Source organism: Nanorana parkeri, unplaced genomic scaffold (assembly GCF_000935625.1).
Source record: "Nanorana parkeri isolate BGI_ZX_2015 unplaced genomic scaffold, ASM93562v1 scaffold723, whole genome shotgun sequence".
NCBI classification, from domain to species: Eukaryota; Metazoa; Chordata; class Amphibia; order Anura; family Dicroglossidae; genus Nanorana; species Nanorana parkeri.
Window position 1 is genome coordinate 284,344 of NW_017306991.1, and position 20,986 is coordinate 305,329.

At 38.5% G+C, this 20,986-nt stretch overlaps 1 protein-coding gene across 1 annotated transcript in view; it reads right to left on the reverse strand.

Annotated features, from left to right (window-relative positions):
- Positions 1 to 20,986, reverse strand: part of ASCC3 (activating signal cointegrator 1 complex subunit 3) — a 560,609-nt gene that overhangs the window by 78,400 nt on the left and 461,223 nt on the right. The window contains exons 31-34 of the mRNA XM_018564087.1: positions 14,241 to 14,378; positions 14,025 to 14,145; positions 10,357 to 10,489; positions 9,998 to 10,123 (exon numbers count right to left, since the gene is read on the reverse strand). Of these exons, the coding sequence (XP_018419589.1) occupies positions 9,998 to 10,123; positions 10,357 to 10,489; positions 14,025 to 14,145; positions 14,241 to 14,378 (518 nt within the window). The remainder of the gene's footprint in view (positions 1 to 9,997; positions 10,124 to 10,356; positions 10,490 to 14,024; positions 14,146 to 14,240; positions 14,379 to 20,986) is intronic.

The window sequence follows — 20,986 nt, forward strand, 5'->3', positions numbered from 1 at the left end:
TATCTACTATGCAACACTCACAGCTTAAACAACATATGTCTACATCTAAACGGGACAAGAAAAAAATAAAAAATAAATACTGGGAAAAAAAGGGGGAGTTTATTTTTTAAAGCTTTTATATTTAATCCAGTAACACCCAAAAACTGAGTAATATGAAAAAAGATACATTTTTATTTTAAACTTTTTGGGGGGTTTTGATGTGAATTTTTTTTTTACATTTTGCTCCATTTTCAAGTTTTACAATCCACAACTGTGTTTTCGTTAGAACAGATTTATATTGAGTTGTAGAGTGACAAAAGGAACTTTAAACAATTAAAAGTGATATTCAAAACACTAAAACAACTTCATATAGATGAGTACTCGGAACACAGAGCAGTAAAGGAGCACAAATGAAAATAAATCTTCAACTATATGGTAGCATGGGTCTGGTACATTATTATGTTTCCACTATTAAACTGAAAAAACCTCAAAACAGTATCTGGCAAAACAATGAGAAAGTGTATAATTACAGCTAAAGTATGACCACTATGCCTAGATGCATTGAATCATCCCGTCATTATTTTGTCCTTGCTGTAAACAGACAGCCTACCATTTTATCACCGCGTTATTTCATTTAATTCACAATGAAACCCAGCTTTACAATAATTGACTTGTCAGAAGCTTTAATTTATGAAGCCGAGCTCTGCCAGCCTTCTCGATATTGGTCTCAAGCAGCATACAAGCAGGGTTGAATATTTACAATGCTGTTAACAGGTGCTGAGTTGTTTAATGACTCTAATAGCCAGAAGCGTACTGAGAAAGCCAGCGGGATCACAATTACAGGCTGTTTGAACACAACAATTACTTGTCCCCTGAGAGGTGTGAAAGTCAAAGGCAGTTTTATACTAACAGCATCTAGCACATGGGCTAGACAGTCAAACTTCTATTAGTATTCCAATGGGGGAAAAAAACAAGCCCCTCTGTACCATAAAAAATTACAGAAGTATATAAATGTAAACAGCTTCAAAGACAACAGAGAATTAATTTCATATTGTTGTCTGTAGCACAAGGGCTGAATGCTACAAACTTCTAAGAGAATATTAAAAGTGATGATTGGTTAATATTTATGTTCTTCATTGAAAATCCCTCAGTACAACCGTGTAGAAATAAGCCTTACAGGACTGATGAGCTTACAAAATGACAACATAATTATGAAGGATTCTAGGGCAATTTTATATTCTTGTAAAGGGAAAAACAATATTATCATATCAGTTAAGGCTACAATTAGAAGAAATGTAAATGCACAAAAAATATTTATAATTATAACATTTGTATGATCTCGTACAACTGTTTCAATGATCTTTGAAAGAAAAAAGTTAATTGCTTGTGTCATTACGCTCAGCTATTGCTGATCATGCTTCTTTGAACAGCTCTTCCTTTTAATGTTCAGAGTCAACGATTTAAAGAAAATAATAAGGGCCCCTTCACACCATAGTGTTGCATTAATCGCACAATATTGTGCATTTAGGCACACTATTGCACCATTCACCTATCGCGCAGTCACGTGCGCTATGTGCGTTGCCATTCACATGAATGGCACCCCAACGCACCTCCCAAAGGTCGTATGTTGCAGTGCAACACGTGGTACCATAATACCATGCATTGTGCTGCCAGAAAAAAAAGTAGTGCTTGCTCGGAGCATTGTGTGATAATAACAGGACCAATATTATGTGTGGGAGTTGGAGTTAAAATCTCTATGAAAATCATTTGATGTCAAAAGATAACCTCTGCATATGTATTTTTTCATCATATACTCACTTACAACTGCCAAGGTAGTGACAGGTTTTTGAGTTTTAGTCATGTTACAACTATTGTAAAAAAAAAAAAGTTTCCTTTATGTTTTACAGTGTATAATTAGGAAGTAACACGTCCTCCTGAATGGCTCTATTTCATTTAAAGCTACATTGAAAACGTAACCACATAATGGAAAGTTGTTTATAAGTGTACAGTCATAATCCCAAATGCAGCAGAATGGATTACAAGAGTAATTCAAAAGACAGAGGTGAAAACTATCAAGAAAGAAAGTCCTAACAATGAGGTGAACACATTAGGCCATTAGGTATAAAAAGTAAAGAAAAAATAAAAATTAGCTATTTTTTGTCTTAAAGCAACAAGAACTGAAAAAAAATAAATCACATATGCTGTACAGTATAAAGATTTTCGGGGGGGGGGAATTGAAAAATGGCTGCAACTGATGGTAACATACATGTAAATATGACAACAAGACACATTTGCGCAAGTATGACAACTCTCTAATATGTTCTATTTAAGTAATGCACGTAAAACCCAAGATACCACACACCAAAAAATGCAGTTATTTAGCCTTTGACTGTTTAAATTACTAACATGGACAGATAAAAGTGAACAATTTGTTTTTTTTCAATATCTGTATTAAAATGAAAGAACACTGTTTACCGGCAAATAAAAAAAGACCTGACGGCTCTATATAAGAAATACGTGATTTTATTATTTTAATAAATAAACTGTTTTCCTAGCATGTGACTGTTTACTTTAAGGCTCAGTGTGAAATGTACAGTCAATATAATGCTTTATATCCTTGGTTCTCAACTGGTGGGTCGTGACCCAAAAGTGGGTCGCGACCCTGTGTTCAGTGGGTCGCTGCATGCCTTCCACTTTTCTAGGTGAGAGGATCCTCAGCCTCTCGCTAGCCTCCCGTTAGCGCAGCATTGTCCATTCTCACACAGAGCAACCATTCAAAATATGCTGCTCGGCGCTGAGTGTCAGCTTAAGGTGGGGTGGGCTGGGAGTATGGGAGCTCCATCCATATGCGCATTGCTTACAGCTCCCTCACATGCCTTGGAGGTGCCTGGACTGGAGTAACGTCACATTCTGGCTCTCGGCACCTCCACAGGGTACGCATGGAAGCTGTACAAGCAATGCACATATGGATGGAGCTCCATCACAGCACAGCAGCCCACACTGCCGTGTGTTCCATTGCAGTGCAACTTAGGTCGTGACTAAATGACCAAGGACAAATGTGGGTCCTGGGGTTACACAGGTTGAGAACCACTGCTTTATATAAACCTCATTTATGAGATTTTATCTGCTCTTAATTCTTCATGTCACACATGCCATTACTTTTCCCTGGAAAAAGCAAAACTACAGCATGGTCATAACTGTGAGAAAGAGCAAACTGAACCACAGTTATTAACAGGTAATCATTAGTATGTCTTAGGGAAAAAAGACAATATTTGAACTACCACGGCGTGATATCATCAGTTTATATTAGTTATTTTTTAGGGTATATTGTTATCACTACCAGGAGTCCAGATTTCAGCACCCATTTATTCTAGCTATATTCTTTTTATATTAATAAGCACATATGTGGATGGAACTTTTTGGAAGTTTGTTTTCACTGCTATGGGTCAGGGCAATGAGAGCACTTTTGTTTCTTATCCCTAGGCCATATTTAGAATGCTTCTGCCCTGATCAGACCTAAATCTTGACAGCTTTTTTGTACAAGGTCCACTCCTTGTGTCATGTGATTACTTTAGTATAGACAACATCTTAGAATGACCTGCGGGAGGCAGAATGGGGGCTGCTTTATATGATGAAATACTTTTCAAATGTACAGGCCATCAAACAGGAGAATTGAGAGATGGATCTCCTGTACTATAAAGAACCTTCTGCTTGCTCTCAACACTCCCTTATCCCTAGTGTTATCTCAGTAAACTTAGTTATCTAGCTGCATTTAGTCACAAATATCGTGAGGATGTTAACAGAACTTACACATTAAAGTCAACGTTTCCCCCCACCCCTTCCCAATCCTACTGTAGGGACTTACCTTAAATGATGTCTCTGAATCCGATCTTCTTCTTTCCTGTCCTTTTCAGATGTCCCTCCAGTGCTGGTGCGGCTCTCCGATCCAGAGCTGACTCCTCTGTCCTCCTCTTCTCTGTTGTCCCATGGTGTCTGGGCGGGTGCACGCTGCTTCATAAACTTACCTTGTGTCTCTCCTCGTCTCCCGGCCGAACATCTGAAGTGCGCCCGCGACTCATTAGCCGTTCGGACGGGAGCGCGCGGTGAAGACACAGGGTAAGTTTAAACCCTTTTAAAAGGTTCTTTTTAAAGGGTTTAATAACCCTTTAACAGAATTGATCCATTCTAAGGCTTGGGGCTGCCTTCTCAAAACTTGCTACCTTTGGCGCTGGCCCACTAGTGTCCTATTGTAAATACAACCCTGTTTATCCCACCAATAATTGTTTAACAGTCAGTTGCCTGCATCCATTTACCTCTACCCCAACAGATTTCTATTAACAACTAGCTATTTTACATTACATTGGGCAACTGGAGAAGATGGCCTGTAATTACAAATAATGGGTGGTTCACAAACACTGGACATATGCTATATAATGGACAGTTTGTGTCAGTTTATTGCAACCCATAATTGGGCCAAACTGATGATCCTTCCTGAATGAACACTAATTGTAGGGTTAGACACACAATCTTGAATTAGAAACAGTGATTCTTCAGACAGTAAATACCCAGATCCTAAGGGGTTGGTTTACTAAAGAAAAATAAGCTGTTCACATTGCAGGGGAATTTTTCCTTTAGTTTAATGAATAAGATGAGGCTCCGCTGACTTCCATCATCCAATCATGTGCAAATAAAACATTTTTTTAAAATATTCCTTGCATGTGACTGGGTATTCTTTGCAAAGTGATTTTTTCATCACATTCAAATGAAGTGAAAATTCCCTTGCGAAGTCAGCAGCCTTTCTGCCTTTAGTAAATCAACCCCTGAATGTCAACTAGCTTTAACAGTCTGGATAAACATTGAAAAACAAGATAATCCAACAATAGTACAACTTTATGGTTGCGGTGATACAATGGAATTAAACATTGATTTGGAGGGCAATCTAAATTTAATTCACAAAAGACTCCCCCACTGCTATATAATTGCTGAAACAATCGGCAAATGTTCCCTTTTAGGTATGAGATATGTCACACTACAAATGCATCCTTAATTTCTAGGTTAGCGAGTCTGATCTGCTTCTCAAAAGTTAAGTCATCACCCTTTTTATTGACAGCTTCATACCTTTAAAAAGAATCTCACAGCTTTATTACATCTTTGGTAAGGATGCCACACTATAGACCTAATTAAACCCATCCCATCATAGATTAGTATGCCTTAAAGCCCAACTCTGAGCATGATCATTTTACTATTGATAGAGGTGTAATTATGTCTCTTACAGCAGTTGTGAAGCTTTCTTCAAGCAAGCTTTTCTGCAAGTTTTCTTCAAAGTGCTGCAAAAGAACTCTTTTAATTTTCTGGAATATTGCACTCTACTGCTGTACTTCAGGTCCTCTCCGGAAATGAACGAATGAAGGTCTCATAGACACCAGTGCTGGTATTGTGTTTCTTCACGCATCTTTGCTTGGCAACTCACAAAATGTAGCCTACAGCCTTGTGTTTTGTAGATAGCCAAGGAAAGAGGGGAGCACAGACAAGACACCAGTGCCTGTGTCTATAGGACCCGCAACGGTCATAGTGGGCCAGAAATATAGTGGGAGTTGTAGAAGTCTGAAAAACTAAAAGAGCAATTTTAAGACACTTTGAACAAAGCCTGCAAGAAATGACTTTACACATGAGGTGAAGACATAATAACACTTCTAAAGATAGTGAAGTGATCGTGCCCGGAGTTGGGTTTGAAATATCAGCTAACATTTGCTGCATACAGCATCCATGTCATTTGGTGCGTGACACAAACTGTACAGATATATATTTCAGATATTTATTATAGAATGATGATGAAGGTTAATGTAGATTTTATTTATTTGTATGTTAAAAGTGGTTGTCTAATGTTTTATGTTTTTGTTTTTCTGTACTGTATTAAATAAGAATATGGATAAAAAGTTAATAAAAAAAAAAGATATATGTTAAAATACATAACTGTTATAAAAGACTTTAAATTAATATAAAAACACTAATGTTACTAATTTGTCATCCAATCAAACACAGATATTTCAACCGTTTTACCACTGAGGAATCTTGGAAATAATATTCAGGTACAGAGAACACCTATTAAAAATTATTAAATTTCCAGCTCATGGTATAATAGCATGACCAGCAAGCTGTATATATATATAAAAAAAAATAAAGAATTTGCTGAACCCCGGTTAGGACACTATCTGCATGGAGTTTGCATGTTTTCCCTGTGCTCACGGGGGTTTTCTGCAGGTACTCCGGTTTCCTCCCACACTCCAAAGACATGCAGGTAAGTTAATTGGCTCCAGTCTAAATTGGCCTCATGTGTATGCATGTGAGATAGGGACCTTAGATTGTAAGCTCCTTGAGGGCAGGGACTGATGGGAATGTGCAACTATGTAAAGCACTGCGTAAATTGTTGACACTATATAAATACCTGAAATAAATAAGTACAGTATTTTTAGTAAATATTGTAAAAGGAAACTAATAATACTGGCCATAAAAGAAACTAACAGTTAACATTTTTGCGTCTCCTTTATATTGGTGGTTAGTGGAGAAAAGCCCCCCTACATTGGTAGTTGGTGGAGAAAGGCAAAAGCAAATATTATATATAAAAAAAATATAAATATAAAATTAAAGTAGATGTGTAATGTAAACATTAACTGAATGACATTAAGCTAGAAAAATCATAAAGCTTTTTTAAAAAAATAACATAAAATGCTTGTTTTCACCTTTTTCCTATTCTATGTTGCATCTCATTGTTGCTGATCTCCTGCATCCCCTTTGCAGTAACATTGGGTTTACATTCATGTGCTCTAGAAAATGCTGCATATGCTTTTTAGGGCAGATTTCCTCATGGTGGCAACAATGGTCCATGCCTATGTAATGTGTGCTGGAACAGCCACTTGCAGTCTCCATAGGAAGCCCATGTGATAGGGTAAAGCTGACCATACACTATGCAAATGTCAGCCACTTCTTCATGTGTCCAAAATTCGCACACAGTGGGTGCTGCTTTCGGCACCCTTCCGCCCGTCATCCCTAGATCAGCAGATCCAAGCAGCCGGTCAGCAGAACTTCAAATGAACAGTGCATTGCAGCCAAAGAGCTACAAGCACTGTTCGTGTATTCTGACAGCAGCCGCAAGCTGCTGTCAGAATAGAAAGGAAACAGCGGGGGATTCATCCACCAATGTCCGTAAGCATTAATGGAGGAATCAGTTCTATTTTTTTGTTTAGCCCATGGTTTGAACAAAACAAATTGAACAGTGTATGGCCAGCTTAACAACACAGGAACACAATAGGGAGGCGGGAGTATTGACACCCTATAATAGGAAGTGCTTGAACAGGGACCTACGCTGTAAGATCACTATACTGTGTATATATAATTTTGAAAGCTGCAGGTTTCAATCATTTTGAAAATTACCAATACATGTTGATGCTGATATAAAATTTAAATGATCAGCTTTACATATACTTTAAGTTTAATACTGCTTTGGTACATCACTGAAAACAAAACACTATAGTTTCCCTTTAACACAGTACTTCTTAAAAACAAGTGAAAGGCATGTGTGCAAATACACAGGGGAAACAAGTGAACTTTTCCAGGCAAGACAATCATGTGGTGACTTAATTTAATCACTGTAGCAAAGCCTTCAGTGTGCCTCATCAGCAGCCTATTCAGCAAGCAGCTCTTTAACATTCCTGTGGATAATGCCACCTGCCGGCAGCCACACCCTCCAAATCAGAAGCTCAATTACTCACTTGAACTAGAGCTGTACAGAATCTATTTCACAGACAACAGCACACTATGATTTAATGAAGCAGTTAAAACAAATAGGTATTTGGGGCTTACAGATTTCACAGAATATGCCTAAATCCTTTAATTTAAAAGTATACCTACACCAGATTTGTGACACGTAGAGGCCCTTTAACAACCTCTGCAGATGAATGCTGTTAGTTTTCTTTAATTCTTATTTATAATAGCAATAACATGGAGAATTTTTCGCAGAAATTGGATTTTTTCTCTTAAGAGATAAGCAGGTCACCGGTTAAACCCGGCATACATTAACATCCTCCCAGGCAGGTACGCATTGCACGAGGCCATTAACTAGAAGCCATTCTGATCACATCACCATTGAAGAACCAGAAGACTTTATTGGTTACCACTGTCAGTGGTTGGTGAAGTAATCACCATATGATTACCTATTTAGTTCAGCTACTGACGTAACTATTATGGTAGCACAGTCAAAGACTGAAAACAAATCAGGGATTTTTACGTTTGTTTTCATTTTCAAATGTTCCTGTCTTCTGTCATTCATTTAAGAAACTGAAAAGCTTTCACATCACTTTCACCCTCGGCCAAAATGCAGCTCCTAACTCCCCCCCCCCAATCAAATATAATCAGCTATATTTGACAAAGTTAAAGTATATCTTAAGCTAAAAGTGATATTTTTGTTTTACATGGTAATAGTTAGAATTCCTGGCAATTTTTTTGTTTTAGGCCTGGTTCACACCTGGGCATTTTACAGCGCGTTCCTACGCTCTGTAAAACGCTCAACATGTGAAAACCAATGATTGCCTATGGTCATGATTCCCACCTGGGCGTTTTACAGCGCGTAGGAACGTGCTGCAAAACGCCCAAAAAAGTACAGGAGCTTCTTTGGGGCGTATTTGTCGTGCGTATCCATTGGGATAAAGCCAGGTAGCCCTCGGAAACGCGTGTTTTTTAAACCGCGAATCGCGGTAAGAACGTGCGGCACGAAACGCGCGACAAACGCGCATATTCAATACGCCTAGGTGTGAACCCAGCCTTACTGTCTATGTTCTATTATGAAGATTTACCTTTACTTCCTGTCCTGAAGAGATACTAGGAAGAGATAATATTTCCACAATTAGGGGAAGTCCCATCTTAGACATCTTAGTTATCACTTTAACAGGTTGCGGTGACAATAGTTACTAGGACAAATAAAGAAGGCAAATCCCCCACTGCAGATACAGGCAGCAAAAACACCTAACAGGGCTGTAACGTAGATCAGTATTATTAGCTATGAAATATTAGATGTGTTTGGAAATTAACAACTTCTAAAAACATTTGTTCAAAAGGCCTCATGTTAATCAGTCAGCTGATCCACATCATTGATCCATGAATTCCTGTGTCCATGCAGGGGGTGTAGTGACAGCTGCTGATGACAGCTAATATTTTAAAGGGGACCGTCGGGGGAACAGGGGGCGGGGTGACTTTCTATTTTGGAACAGCTATCTTAAAAAAGCAAGGGTTCACACATCACCACACTACAGTCAAAGGAATTTGGAATGGACTGGTACAGTAATACAAAAAACTAAAGTATTAAGCAGTAAAGCTGTGCTCTTTGTAAACACCTCAAGGTTTAAAATACAATTTGGATGGGAAAAGGAAAAAGACTGTACATTTAAATCTCCCTTGCCAGTACTGGGTGGTCAGGAAGTCATATATATAAAAAGGCACGCCTACAGAGGCAAGACCAAAAGACTAGAACAACGGGTAGACATAGATACTTCTCACTGGTAATTTGCAATACATAGATATTTTAAAAAGTAAACACAAATTGATTTAAAATCATCCCTGCTTTTCCAACCCCTTTTTATAAAAGTGTATGTAAAGTTAAAAAAAAAAGAGTTTAGTTTAATTTAGAGAAGGACAGGTTAAAAACCCTGTCACTTACTGTCCTGCAAATGCAACTTTTAAATGAAAATAAATCTTACCAAACTGAACAGAATTCCCATTTTATAGAGTGCTAACAGGAACAGGTGTCCCCACTGGATGATTTTCTTACCTCTTGCTCTTTTGACAACTTAAACTTGTTGGATTTCCCTTCACTTCCTGTCTCGGTGACAATGGCTACCAGGACGAATAGAGTGAGAAACTCCCCAATAGGCTCAAAGACAGTAATAATGCTCTAACTCTTCCCTACTCTATCTAAAACAAACAAACAAACAAACAAATAAAAAACTGTCTCTCCAGAATGTCTCACCTAGGGTTCATTAAGAGTCGACGGAAGAAGTAAGTCCAGGTGAGGTAGTCCATGGCATCTTGCTTTGATGCAATTGTTCCAGCTGCAATTTCGGCATTTAAGTGGTCAGATAGTACCTCCAGCAAGCTTTAAAGAGTTAAGGAAATGCAGAAGTCAGGATCACATAAAATGACTTGGCACCATATTAGGATATATAAGTCATAGTACCTATACAAAGCAGACACAATAATTATAATACCTACCAGGGTGCTTTTCTGAACGTTTATTATAGTCCAGCTGTTAGAAGAGCAGATTATGGGAAAGCAGATGGCATCATATCTGATATCTTAGCTAGGTGCTCTGTCCTATTCTGCACTTACCTAGATTCAACAGGGAATGGTTCATAAAGAAACTTCTTGTAGAAATCTTTCTTTAGATCATGTACTAGGATCACAGCTTTGCCCTGGTCATCAAACTGAGGCCTTCCAGCACGACCCATCATTTGAAGAACATCTGAAAAAAAGAAGACATCGATTTATATTTCATGCCAATCATTTATGCAGTGTTGGATAAATGTAACATACAAGATACCAGAAAAACCACAGCTTCTCAAATGACGGTTGCATGAACAGCAGGAGGGAGCATTTGAAAATTCAAACTCCAGACAAACTGTTAAATACACATCTGAAATACATATACATGAACTACTTCAGCTGCAAAAAGATCTGCAAATCGTTGCAGCCAGTCTTGTGTTTCAGGCACCCCTCCACAAAGCAAAGTCAGGGCATCACTCTTCCACATCATAGTTAAGCAATATAGCTTGGTCACAAGTTCGCCTTACATCTGTGTTTGGCCAATGGGGAAGAAACAATACATTGATGAGGTCATCACTCTGCTCCTTTTTCTGTAAGAAATCTCAAAGTGTTTTTGTATAAAAACATATAGACAAATATGTTATCTATATTTTTGTATAATTTGTAGCTTTGGAAACGTGGATGTTGATTGCTACTAAAATGCTACCCCCTAGCGCTAGTATATAGAGCCCTAGTATCTATTACTCCCCCTAGTAATAGATACAGTTCAGGATCAGATCACCACTGTCCAGTCATCTTCCCCTATTTATGTACCAGACCCACCATAACACTTGTTACTTTCCTCTTTTCACCCTGTCACCACAGTAGAGGTTACAAAGCTTTTCTCTGACACCCACCTCACCACTACTTCGGTCACCCTCTTACTCTATCCTACCTATCCTCACATTTTCAATCTCTCACTCTCTACTGGCATATTTCCCTCCCCTCTAAGGCATGCGGTGGTCACCCCAATACCCCAAAAACACTCATTGGACCCTACTAACATCAACAATTTCAGACCAATCTCCTTACTCCCATTCATCTCCAAACTCCTAGAACGTCTTATCTACATCCGCCTAACCCGTCACCTCGCTGTTAACAACCTTCTTGATCTTTTACAGTCTGGCTTTCACCCCCTCTACACTCCACTGAAACTGCCCTCCTAAAACTCACAAATTACTTACTAACTGCTAAAAACAATTGCCAGTACCTTCACTCTTGCTATTAGACCTTTCTGCTGCTTCTGACACTGTTGAACACCTGCTCCTCCTCCTCAAAATACTCCACTTGCTTGGCCTACATGTCTCTGCAGCCTCATGGTTCTCCTCCTACCGAAGCGCTCCTTTAGTGTCACCTACAAATCTAACTCCTCCCCTCCTCTTCCTTTTTCTGTAGGGATCCTCCAAGGCTCTGTCCTTGGACGCCTTCTTTTCTCTATCTACACCTCCTCTCTTGGTCAGTTAATAACTTCACACAGCTACCAATACCATCTCTATGCTGATGGCACTCAAATATATCTTTCTACTCACCCCCTCAGTGTCCTTGCATGTCACTCTATCTACTAACGGACATATCAATCTGGATGTCCCAACAATTCTTAAAACTTAAAGTGACATTAAACCCTCAGATTTTTTAACATAAAACAATAGTGTAATGTGTGCCTTACTGTAATCCATGGTAGTTTCCCTAGAGTGTCAGTTTGAGGTTGGGTGGGGCTGTGGCCATGAGGGAGCTCCATCCATATGTACATTGCTTACAGCTCCCTAGTGTGTCCTGTAGAAGTGCCTAAAAGAAATAGACACCGGCACTCCAATAGTAGTGGACTAAGTGTGTTATTTTGCTTTTGATGTACATCAATAAATAGTCGTAATCGATTTGCTAATGGAGTGCCGGTGTCTATTTGTCTATTTCTTTTCTGCATTACTTTGACGGTGGCTACTGAGCACCCAGGATACTTTGTTGGACGTGCGGTCAGGAGTGCAATGGGTACATGGACTGTAATCTGAAGAAGTGCCTGGCCCAGAGTGACATCACATGCTGACACCTCTACAGGGCACACAAGGGAGCTGTACCAGCAATGCACATATGGATGTAGCTCCATCACAGCACAGCAACCCACACTGGACCCCAGGCTGAGGATCCACTCCAGTTCTCATAAGGTAGGGAGACTTGGTGAAACTTTTTTTTTGAAGTGTGTATGTGTGTGTGAGAATGTCTGTGAGTGTGTGAGCTTGTGTCTGTGGTTGTGAGAGTCTGTCAGTGTTTTTAAGGGCCTGTTCACACTATTACAGTGGGTTAATCGCAGTCTGGTACGATTAACACAGCTTAACATGCAATCGTACCTACCGCGCATTCTGGTGTGGGAGGTGTTCCATTGCCATTCATTTGAATGGCACCCCAAACGCACCTCCCACCCACAGTTTGATCGCCCACACCAGAACGCATGGTACCGCAATGCCGTGTGTTCCAGTGTGGTGCAACTTGGGTCACAACTTAATGACCAAGGACAAATGCGGGTCCTGAGGTTGACAGGTTGACCACCACTGATCTACGCCATTACACTGGTTATTCCACTTGGCAGAAAAAATTGATGGCAAATTCCATCGAAAAGAAATAAAAAGGCCACTTTAGAGCTGAACTCAGGGCTAAACTAATTCTGTCTAAAAAAAAGGCATGTTTATTATTATGTCAATCTTGGTGACATTTGGCCATTTCTTTCAGATCTATGCAGTAATCCAGCATGAAACAACTTCTGCACTTTGTGTAATAAAGACCGTTCAGTGCTGCTCTCTTTTTGTAAGGTGACTGGTCTTGTATCTGCCCCATTGTAGTTTTTTGCAGGCAGGCTGTAGTGGGTGGACCTAATGGGTCCCTCCCACAGCTCTGATTTCTAAACAGGCTATGTGGAGCACCGTGATGATGTCACTGCTAATTTATCAAGGAAACACCAGGGTTTACAAAGGCAGTTGGTTCACACAAAGTGGATTTGTATCCTTTGTGGCTATGAAGGAATATATATGTGATTTTTGTTGTTGTTGCCAGAGTTCAGCTTTAATGTAGTACCTCTTGCTATTCTGTATTATTCTAAGCTGTTTATTGCTCCCTTTCTCATGTCACAGCTCACTACCAATCTATAGATAGCAGTTGTAAAAATCTGTGTACAAAACGGTTTTACTTTGTCTGACTGGTAGCCTGTGTTCAGTCTGCCTGGATGTAATTACATCACCTCTCCTTTCCCAATTTGCTAGAATTTTTAATTTTTCTATTGACTGATGTCAAACAATAGAAGGATTGCTGCGACATGAGAGGAAGCTTACAACATAAACTTTGCAAAGGTACTGTAAGGATGAGTTATCAAAATGAATAGCATGAGTCATGGGTAACATTTCTATTTAATTATAAATAGATTTTGCCAGGATTTTTTGTATTTTCTTCTCCCAATCTGTGCACTTTGAGAATGTTATTTATATTTTCTTTTATATTTCCTTCCCACCTTCTAAATCAGACACAATTTATACGCAAAACAGGACAGATTCTATTAAAACAAAAAGCACTTTTCATTTTTCAGGGCTCATGTTTGGTCACTGCTTCATGCACTAGGTAATCCCACAATTTCATAGAAGTACAATGTAGTAGAAAAGAAACACTGTAATCAATTAAGTAAAACAAATTGGAAACTGGATGTCTCAAATTACCTGTGATTGGGTAATCAACATATCGCCTTGTTTTTCCATCATAAAACTCAGTCCCTTTGACAATAACCAGGTGAGCGGGGAAATTCACACCCCAAGCCAGTGTGCTGGTCGCAATAAGAACCTAATTTATTTAAAAAGTAAAACAAAAAAATTAAAAACGATTTTGACAATTACAAATTAGGCAGACTATGTTTTTGTTTTTGAAAGATACTCTACCTGAATCTTACAGTTCACAAACAGCTCTTCCACTGTCTTGCGATCTCTTTCGTGCAACCCCGCATGATGCATTCCAATTCCAAAGGCAAGTGTGAGCTTCAGGTTGGAATCCCTGACAGTTGCAATGATGTCATCCATCTAAAAAAAATGGAGATCAAGTTAAAGATATTATATAAAAAATATTACAGTAAACTCCCCATTATCCAGCATTCAAGCAACAGGCACTTTCATGCAACCAGCCAAAAAAAAAGAAGAAATCAAGGACATTTGTCCGAGATTTTTTTTTTTGATGGCTTGATGCACATAAAAAAATGCTGCTTGCTTGGTGCACACTAAAACATTTAGTTGACAACTAAATCTATTTAGTTGCTAATTAAATTCTTTGCTTACATCTTGCTGTTGGCTAGATTCTGCGGTCAGCAGCATAATGTACTAAGGGGAAGATATAGCCAACCTGCTATTGGCTATTTTAAATTGTAATAGCCAATAAAAGGCTGGCTATTGTGCCCGCCCACTGATCAGAGGAGCAGACCTGAGAGAGTACTTCTCTCTAAGAGCCGCTCTTCTGTTTGGTGGGCGGGGTTTCAATAGCCAGCCTGCTATTGGCTATTTAAAATTGCAATAGCCAGCAGCAGGCTGGCTATTGCACCCACCCACTGAGCAGAGGATCGAACCTGAGAGATAACTTTGCATTCACCATAGCAGAACATTCCCATATTCTATTTGCACATGTTGGTAGGTTTCATAAAAATTGTCATGCATTTCAAAACAACTTGTCCAATACCCACATTTATGTAGTGTGCAACTGGTATTCCAAGGCCTAGACACATGCCTAAGATCCCATGTTAAGCTTATGACACCCCCACTCTTTCATTCAAATCATTGGTGGTAAAGACGTTATTTTATTAATTATTTATTACAGGTATACACTGAGTGGCCAGATTATTATGACCACCCCATCAGTACTTCGTTGGGCCACAAGATGACTCCACGAGATGACTTCGTTGGGCCGCCTCGTGACTCCACCAGATGTTGAAAGGTGATGCGAGGAATCTGACACTGCACTGTTGCCTTTCTGTTGTCTTGTACCAGTCTTGCCACTCTCCGTTCTGCCCTAACATTGACTAGTCGCTGACGGCCACAATTCGCACGTTCAGACCCAGATTTTCGGCTGACAGTCCAGTCTTTAAACACTTTAACAACAGCTGCTCTTGAACATTTAACGAATTCTGCTGTTTTGCTGATACTCGCTCCATGGCTCCGAGCGCCAACAATCCTCCCAAGTTCAAAGGCTGTTAAATTGCGTTGTTTACCTATATCTTCAGAAAAAATCACTTCTACTGTCACAGATGACACAGATGTGTCATTTGTCATGTATGTATGCATGTATGATAAGGACCTTAGATTGTGAGCTACCACGTTTATGAAATGGAAGAGCTACTTGCCACTAGACAGGATAACCTAGACAACTTCAGAAAGATGTGGGCCTGCTGGACCTATTTTGTAGGCACAGCTGACTTTACAGAAATGCAACACAAAGGCTAATACATGGCAGAGCGCTGAAGACAGCTTATCCTCAGCCGTAACTCGCCCCAATTCACCTAGTCACTAAGCTTATGGAACATTCCTACCAGAATGTCTTTGGAATGTGGGGGAAACCGGAGAATCCAGAGGAAACTCACGTAAGCACAGGGAGAACATGGAAAGTCCATGCAGGTAGTGTCCTGGTTGTGATTCAAACGGAGGACCTTAGTGCTGCAAGGCAGCAGTGCTAATCACTAAAACAAACATTACCTTTCTATATGGATTGGTATTGCGGCTGGGGACATATGAAGCAGAGTAGACCAGCACACCTTTTTTACACAGTGCCACTATTTCACAGCGCTGTACAGAGAACATTATCAAAATAAATTAATAAAGTACTTCAATATCCCTACCTCACACAAAAACACACACAAACTCAGAATACGTCGTTTAGCGTACATGACAATTGTCCTGCTTTTGGGTTGCGAGAGAAAACCTAGATGTAACCAGTATACAAACATACATTAAAAACTATAACTATTTAAAGAAACATGCACACAATACCTATACAATGTTTTGTTGACAGAACCTGCAGTTAAAGGCAGGGCAGAAGAAACCAACATCTAGACTACTGGTGTTAAACGTGTGGCCTGCAGCCTGATTATTTTTTCTGCTTGCACCTTTGGTGTAAAGGTAAGGTGCCCACAGATGTATACAGCACCTTTACTAACTCACACGCATTTAGCAGGAGTCTCCTGGTTTTTGACCCTTCCCTCCCATGTAACCGACACATCTACCCATTCACCTGGCTTGCAAAACTTTCTTCTGCTCTGTTTGCTAGTCTCTACACCATTTCTGTTGGTTCCTCGGCAAGCCTATCTGTTGCATGCAGCAAATAGAAATGCGAAGAGAAAAAGCAAAGCAATACAGAGAGAGAGAGAAAGAGGGATGTGCTTACTTTGCAGCCTGGCCAAAAGAAGATTACTGCACGTGGGTGAGTAAGACTTCATGTACACGGCTGTAAAAAAAGTACCCATTTTATTTTCTGGCCAAGAAATTCCTAGATGGCGATCAGTAAAATGATTGCGTTTAGATGCATAAACACATACGCGTTTAAATGAGAAAACAATTTCATCTCATTCCTCCTGCTCAGTTTTAAATGTAATTTTCTTCTTTGGACTTCATTTACACATATGTGAGTATATGCGCAAATTTGTTCACACGCGTAAAATTTATGATGACGATTTTTTAAATTTGGTGCTACAGATCTCAATGCAGAGCGAGCATGTGCGAGCAAGGTGCAACCGTCTTTGCAGGCTGTGCTTGGACTTTGGAGTTTAACGTCTTAGACCAAAGTAAGTGGCATCTGGGAACAACCAGGGATATCTACAGGGTTTGAACAAAGTAACGGGAACTCCTTAAATATAATAATATCAAGGACCTAATAACAGCATCAGTCCTTATCGGAGTGCTAACCACCCACACACTCTTCTATAGCTAACTCACACTGCTAACTGGCAATCTGACTAGTAGGACCGCAGCTGTGTTTGTAATTGTGCTTTATTTATTTCAAAGTTATATTCTTTTAAAATACGGCATTTCCATTCATTTATTCACCCCCTGTAGTTAGTAGATGAAAATTATGCTACTGATTTTATTACATAGATACTAGTAGATTTATTCTGTCCTTTATTATGCTGTTCATGCTGACAAATTATGTTTTGATAGTAATCTTACAAATGTTTAATACATTTAATTGTAGGTGTGGAATCATTATTATAGGTGAAGTATAAATACAGTCATTTTTGACAGACTGCAAAATTAGTATTTTCTTTTTTACTACTGTATATTGAATTTCAAGAAACAGACTTGTATTCATTGAAAAACAAATACCAATTGTTCATTAACAGTAACACACTGAATTACTGCACACATCTTGAAGAATACAGAGTACACCAAGTTTCAAGAAAAAATACACATGCATCTTATATTTAGATAATGTTTGTTTATCCTAGAGTTTAGGTTTAAAAATATTTTATTAGATTGCATTAACTGCATTATATCACTACACATTTTGCTGTTTTTTTTTGTTTCATTACAGTCACAAAGAAGTTTTGTAAAGGGGGTGGGAAGCGAAGAACTACTAAATATTTCTGCATATGAGAATGCTTCTTTGGCCTATCTGCCCCCTGCAAAGATAGGAGAGGTCCTAGATGGAATAGAGACTGATTTAATTTGGAGACTCACTTGAAGCCAGGAAGTAATATTGGAGGATCTGTGTTGTAGCTTTGAGAATTCAATTGACTTACCTTTTTTAGGCAACCTAAGGTTTCAGCTGGGGTTAATTGGCCAAAACTAGTTTTACATGGAAATCGCTATCATAGTTTGGATGCACAATGCACATTATAGTGAGCCTTCAGAGTTCTTTTCTTTACAGTATGGTGCCCTAAAAACTATTATTTGCCATATTTGCAGATATCTTGCAAAACAAAAGCAAATGTAAGGAATGCCACCATGATGAAATAAAAAGGCTCACAATTATTCCAAACACATTTTATGTTTTTACGACAACTCATCTGATCAAAGGTGGTGAAGTAATATACAGAGAAATTCCAGGGTTTGCTTTCCATCTCCAACAAAATGCTGGGAAAATGTTGTTAGTTTCCAAAAAGTAAGAAGGATAACCACATGAACGTGCTGACTTGTGTGAGACTTATTAAATAGCCAATATATAAACTAATTGCTTTTTTAAAGTTTCATTGTTAGTCATAAAGTCTAAAATGTGGGGCGCTTACCATTAATTAATTATACATGCTTGTCTCTTACTTGAGAAAAAGGAGATTTGTTTTAATTAACTAGGAGTGTGGGTAGGCTCCCTTTTAAACCACCAGGTCTCTTGTTCTCTTAATAGTATTCTTTTATTAAGACCCTTTATTGTCAACAGCAAGCATTTGTCTATCAGTACTCATGAGCTTGAAATAGATATGTACTAATATCACAAAACTTACAAAAGTATAACATCTGGTGGCCAGCAACTTAATTTCAGAACACTGTAATTAAGCGTGACATAAAAAACGTTTTTGATGCAGCACATTTTTTAAGAAATGGCATTTGTATATCGACAGATTTCCTATGTACCAAACAACTTTTTTTTAAAGCTATAATTGCAAATTTTACACCTTCCTTTAAATATTTATTGAATATTTCTGCAAATGCATAGATCTGTAATCCAATGTTTCAAAAAAAAAAAAGAAAAGGATGATGACTGTACCAGCTGACATACAGATCAATTATAGTAATTTAATGAAAATACAATGAAGCAAGCATACATAATGTAAATTTACTCTCAGATAAACTCAACAATAATTACATAATAAGTAGTCACTGAAAATATATATGAAAGTTTTGCTTTAAAATATATAATATCTTATACAACCTCCCTTCTCTACATAAAGCCTCTATTTGTTCCTGAGACAGACTGTCCACAATTAAGTCCTTCCTACAGCAATCTGGCCTACCTAATTTTGACCCTAAAATCATTAAAAAATTAGATCTACCCTTTACATCTACTGAATTTACCATTTTTGCGAACATTAAAAATGTTCGCCAAAATGATTGCCAATAGATAAATAAGCTTCCTTCCTTCCTTCAACTATAAATTTGGACCAAGTGGGTTTCACTCCTGGTTGTGAAGGAAGAGATAATACAAATCAAGGCCCTTCACATCATAAATTACCTTTGTAATTCCAGCACAGAAGGTTATCTCCTTTCCATTGATGCTGAGAAGGCCTTCGACTGGGTTGCATGGGATTGCATGAAACAAGTTTTGATATATCTGGGTCTTCAAAGCAATATGATCTTTTGGATCATGTCCCTTTACTCTCAACCCACAGCTAAAATATGTGGAAATGGCACCCTGTCGGAGGCCTTCATGGTTTGAAATGGAACACATCAGGGTGTCCCTTATACCCTAATATTTTCATTTTAACTCTAGAAACCATTCTAAGTACCCTACAAAATAATCCCTCCATTCAAGGTCTCACCATTGGTCAGAAACATTATTTAATCTCGGCTTTTGCTGATGATTTATTATTCTACTTGTCCAAACCAATAGTCTCACTTCTCTCTCTCTTATGCTAGAATTTTCCAAATGCAATTATGTTTCAAATTTTCTATTGATTTAGATAAATCAGTAGCTCTAAACATATCTATTCTCTCTTCACTGATTTCCCATTTGTCTAATGTTTTTCCTTTTTGATGGAACTCAGATAGCATCCCCTATTTAGGTATTCCTTTAACATCTAACCCTACCAATCTTCTTAAACTAAACTTCTCTCCCCTAATCAGAAATTTTCGTACAGATTTAGACTGTTGGGATCACCCACATTTTCTTGGTTTGGGAGAATTACCCCGTATATTATCTTTATTACAAACCCCTATTAAATTGCCTCTTTATTTTCTTAGAGATGTCCAAAAGACTTTTACCAAATTTGTATGGCGAGACTCCCACCCACGTTTGAAATTTTCACTTCTTACTCGCCCTAAATCACAAGGAGGATTGGGCCTTTCTGACATAAACGCTATAACTCAGTCTGTTTAATAGCTCGTTCTCTTGATTGGTACAGAAATGCTACATCAAAGGACTGGGCTCAATCGGAAAGCGATATTATTGACCGCCCTGTTACCTCCACACTTTGGTCTTCACACAAATCTCTCTCTTCCATCAAACGTATTTCTCTACTTTCAGAATTTCATAAAATCTACAAAAATAACTTTAGCCCCTTAACTCCAATATTGCAAAATCATGATTTTTCCCCTTGTATCCAACCTGATTTCTTATCTGATTGGAAACTACCCACCCCTCCCACTGTAAAAGACTTCTTAATTAATGGTTTAGTTTCCCCCCAAATGTCATGTGGACTCCATTTCTCTTTGTTCTTATTTACAACTATATAATTTTCTTCTTTATCCACCCACCCACCCAAAATAGTTAATTTGCCAGAAATCCTTTTGAGCAACTCTTTATCAAAACATCTCCTGCTCTTCACACCATTTTTCTCCTTTATTCATTGCTCTCTTGAACCTGCCATAACTCATTTTCGTTATTCTTGGGAGAAAGATCTTGATTTTACTTTTCATGATTCCCAATGGTAAAGAATGTGTTCTCTCACACATCAATGTTCTATAAGCTCTAAAATTCAAGAATCAGCATACAAACTGCT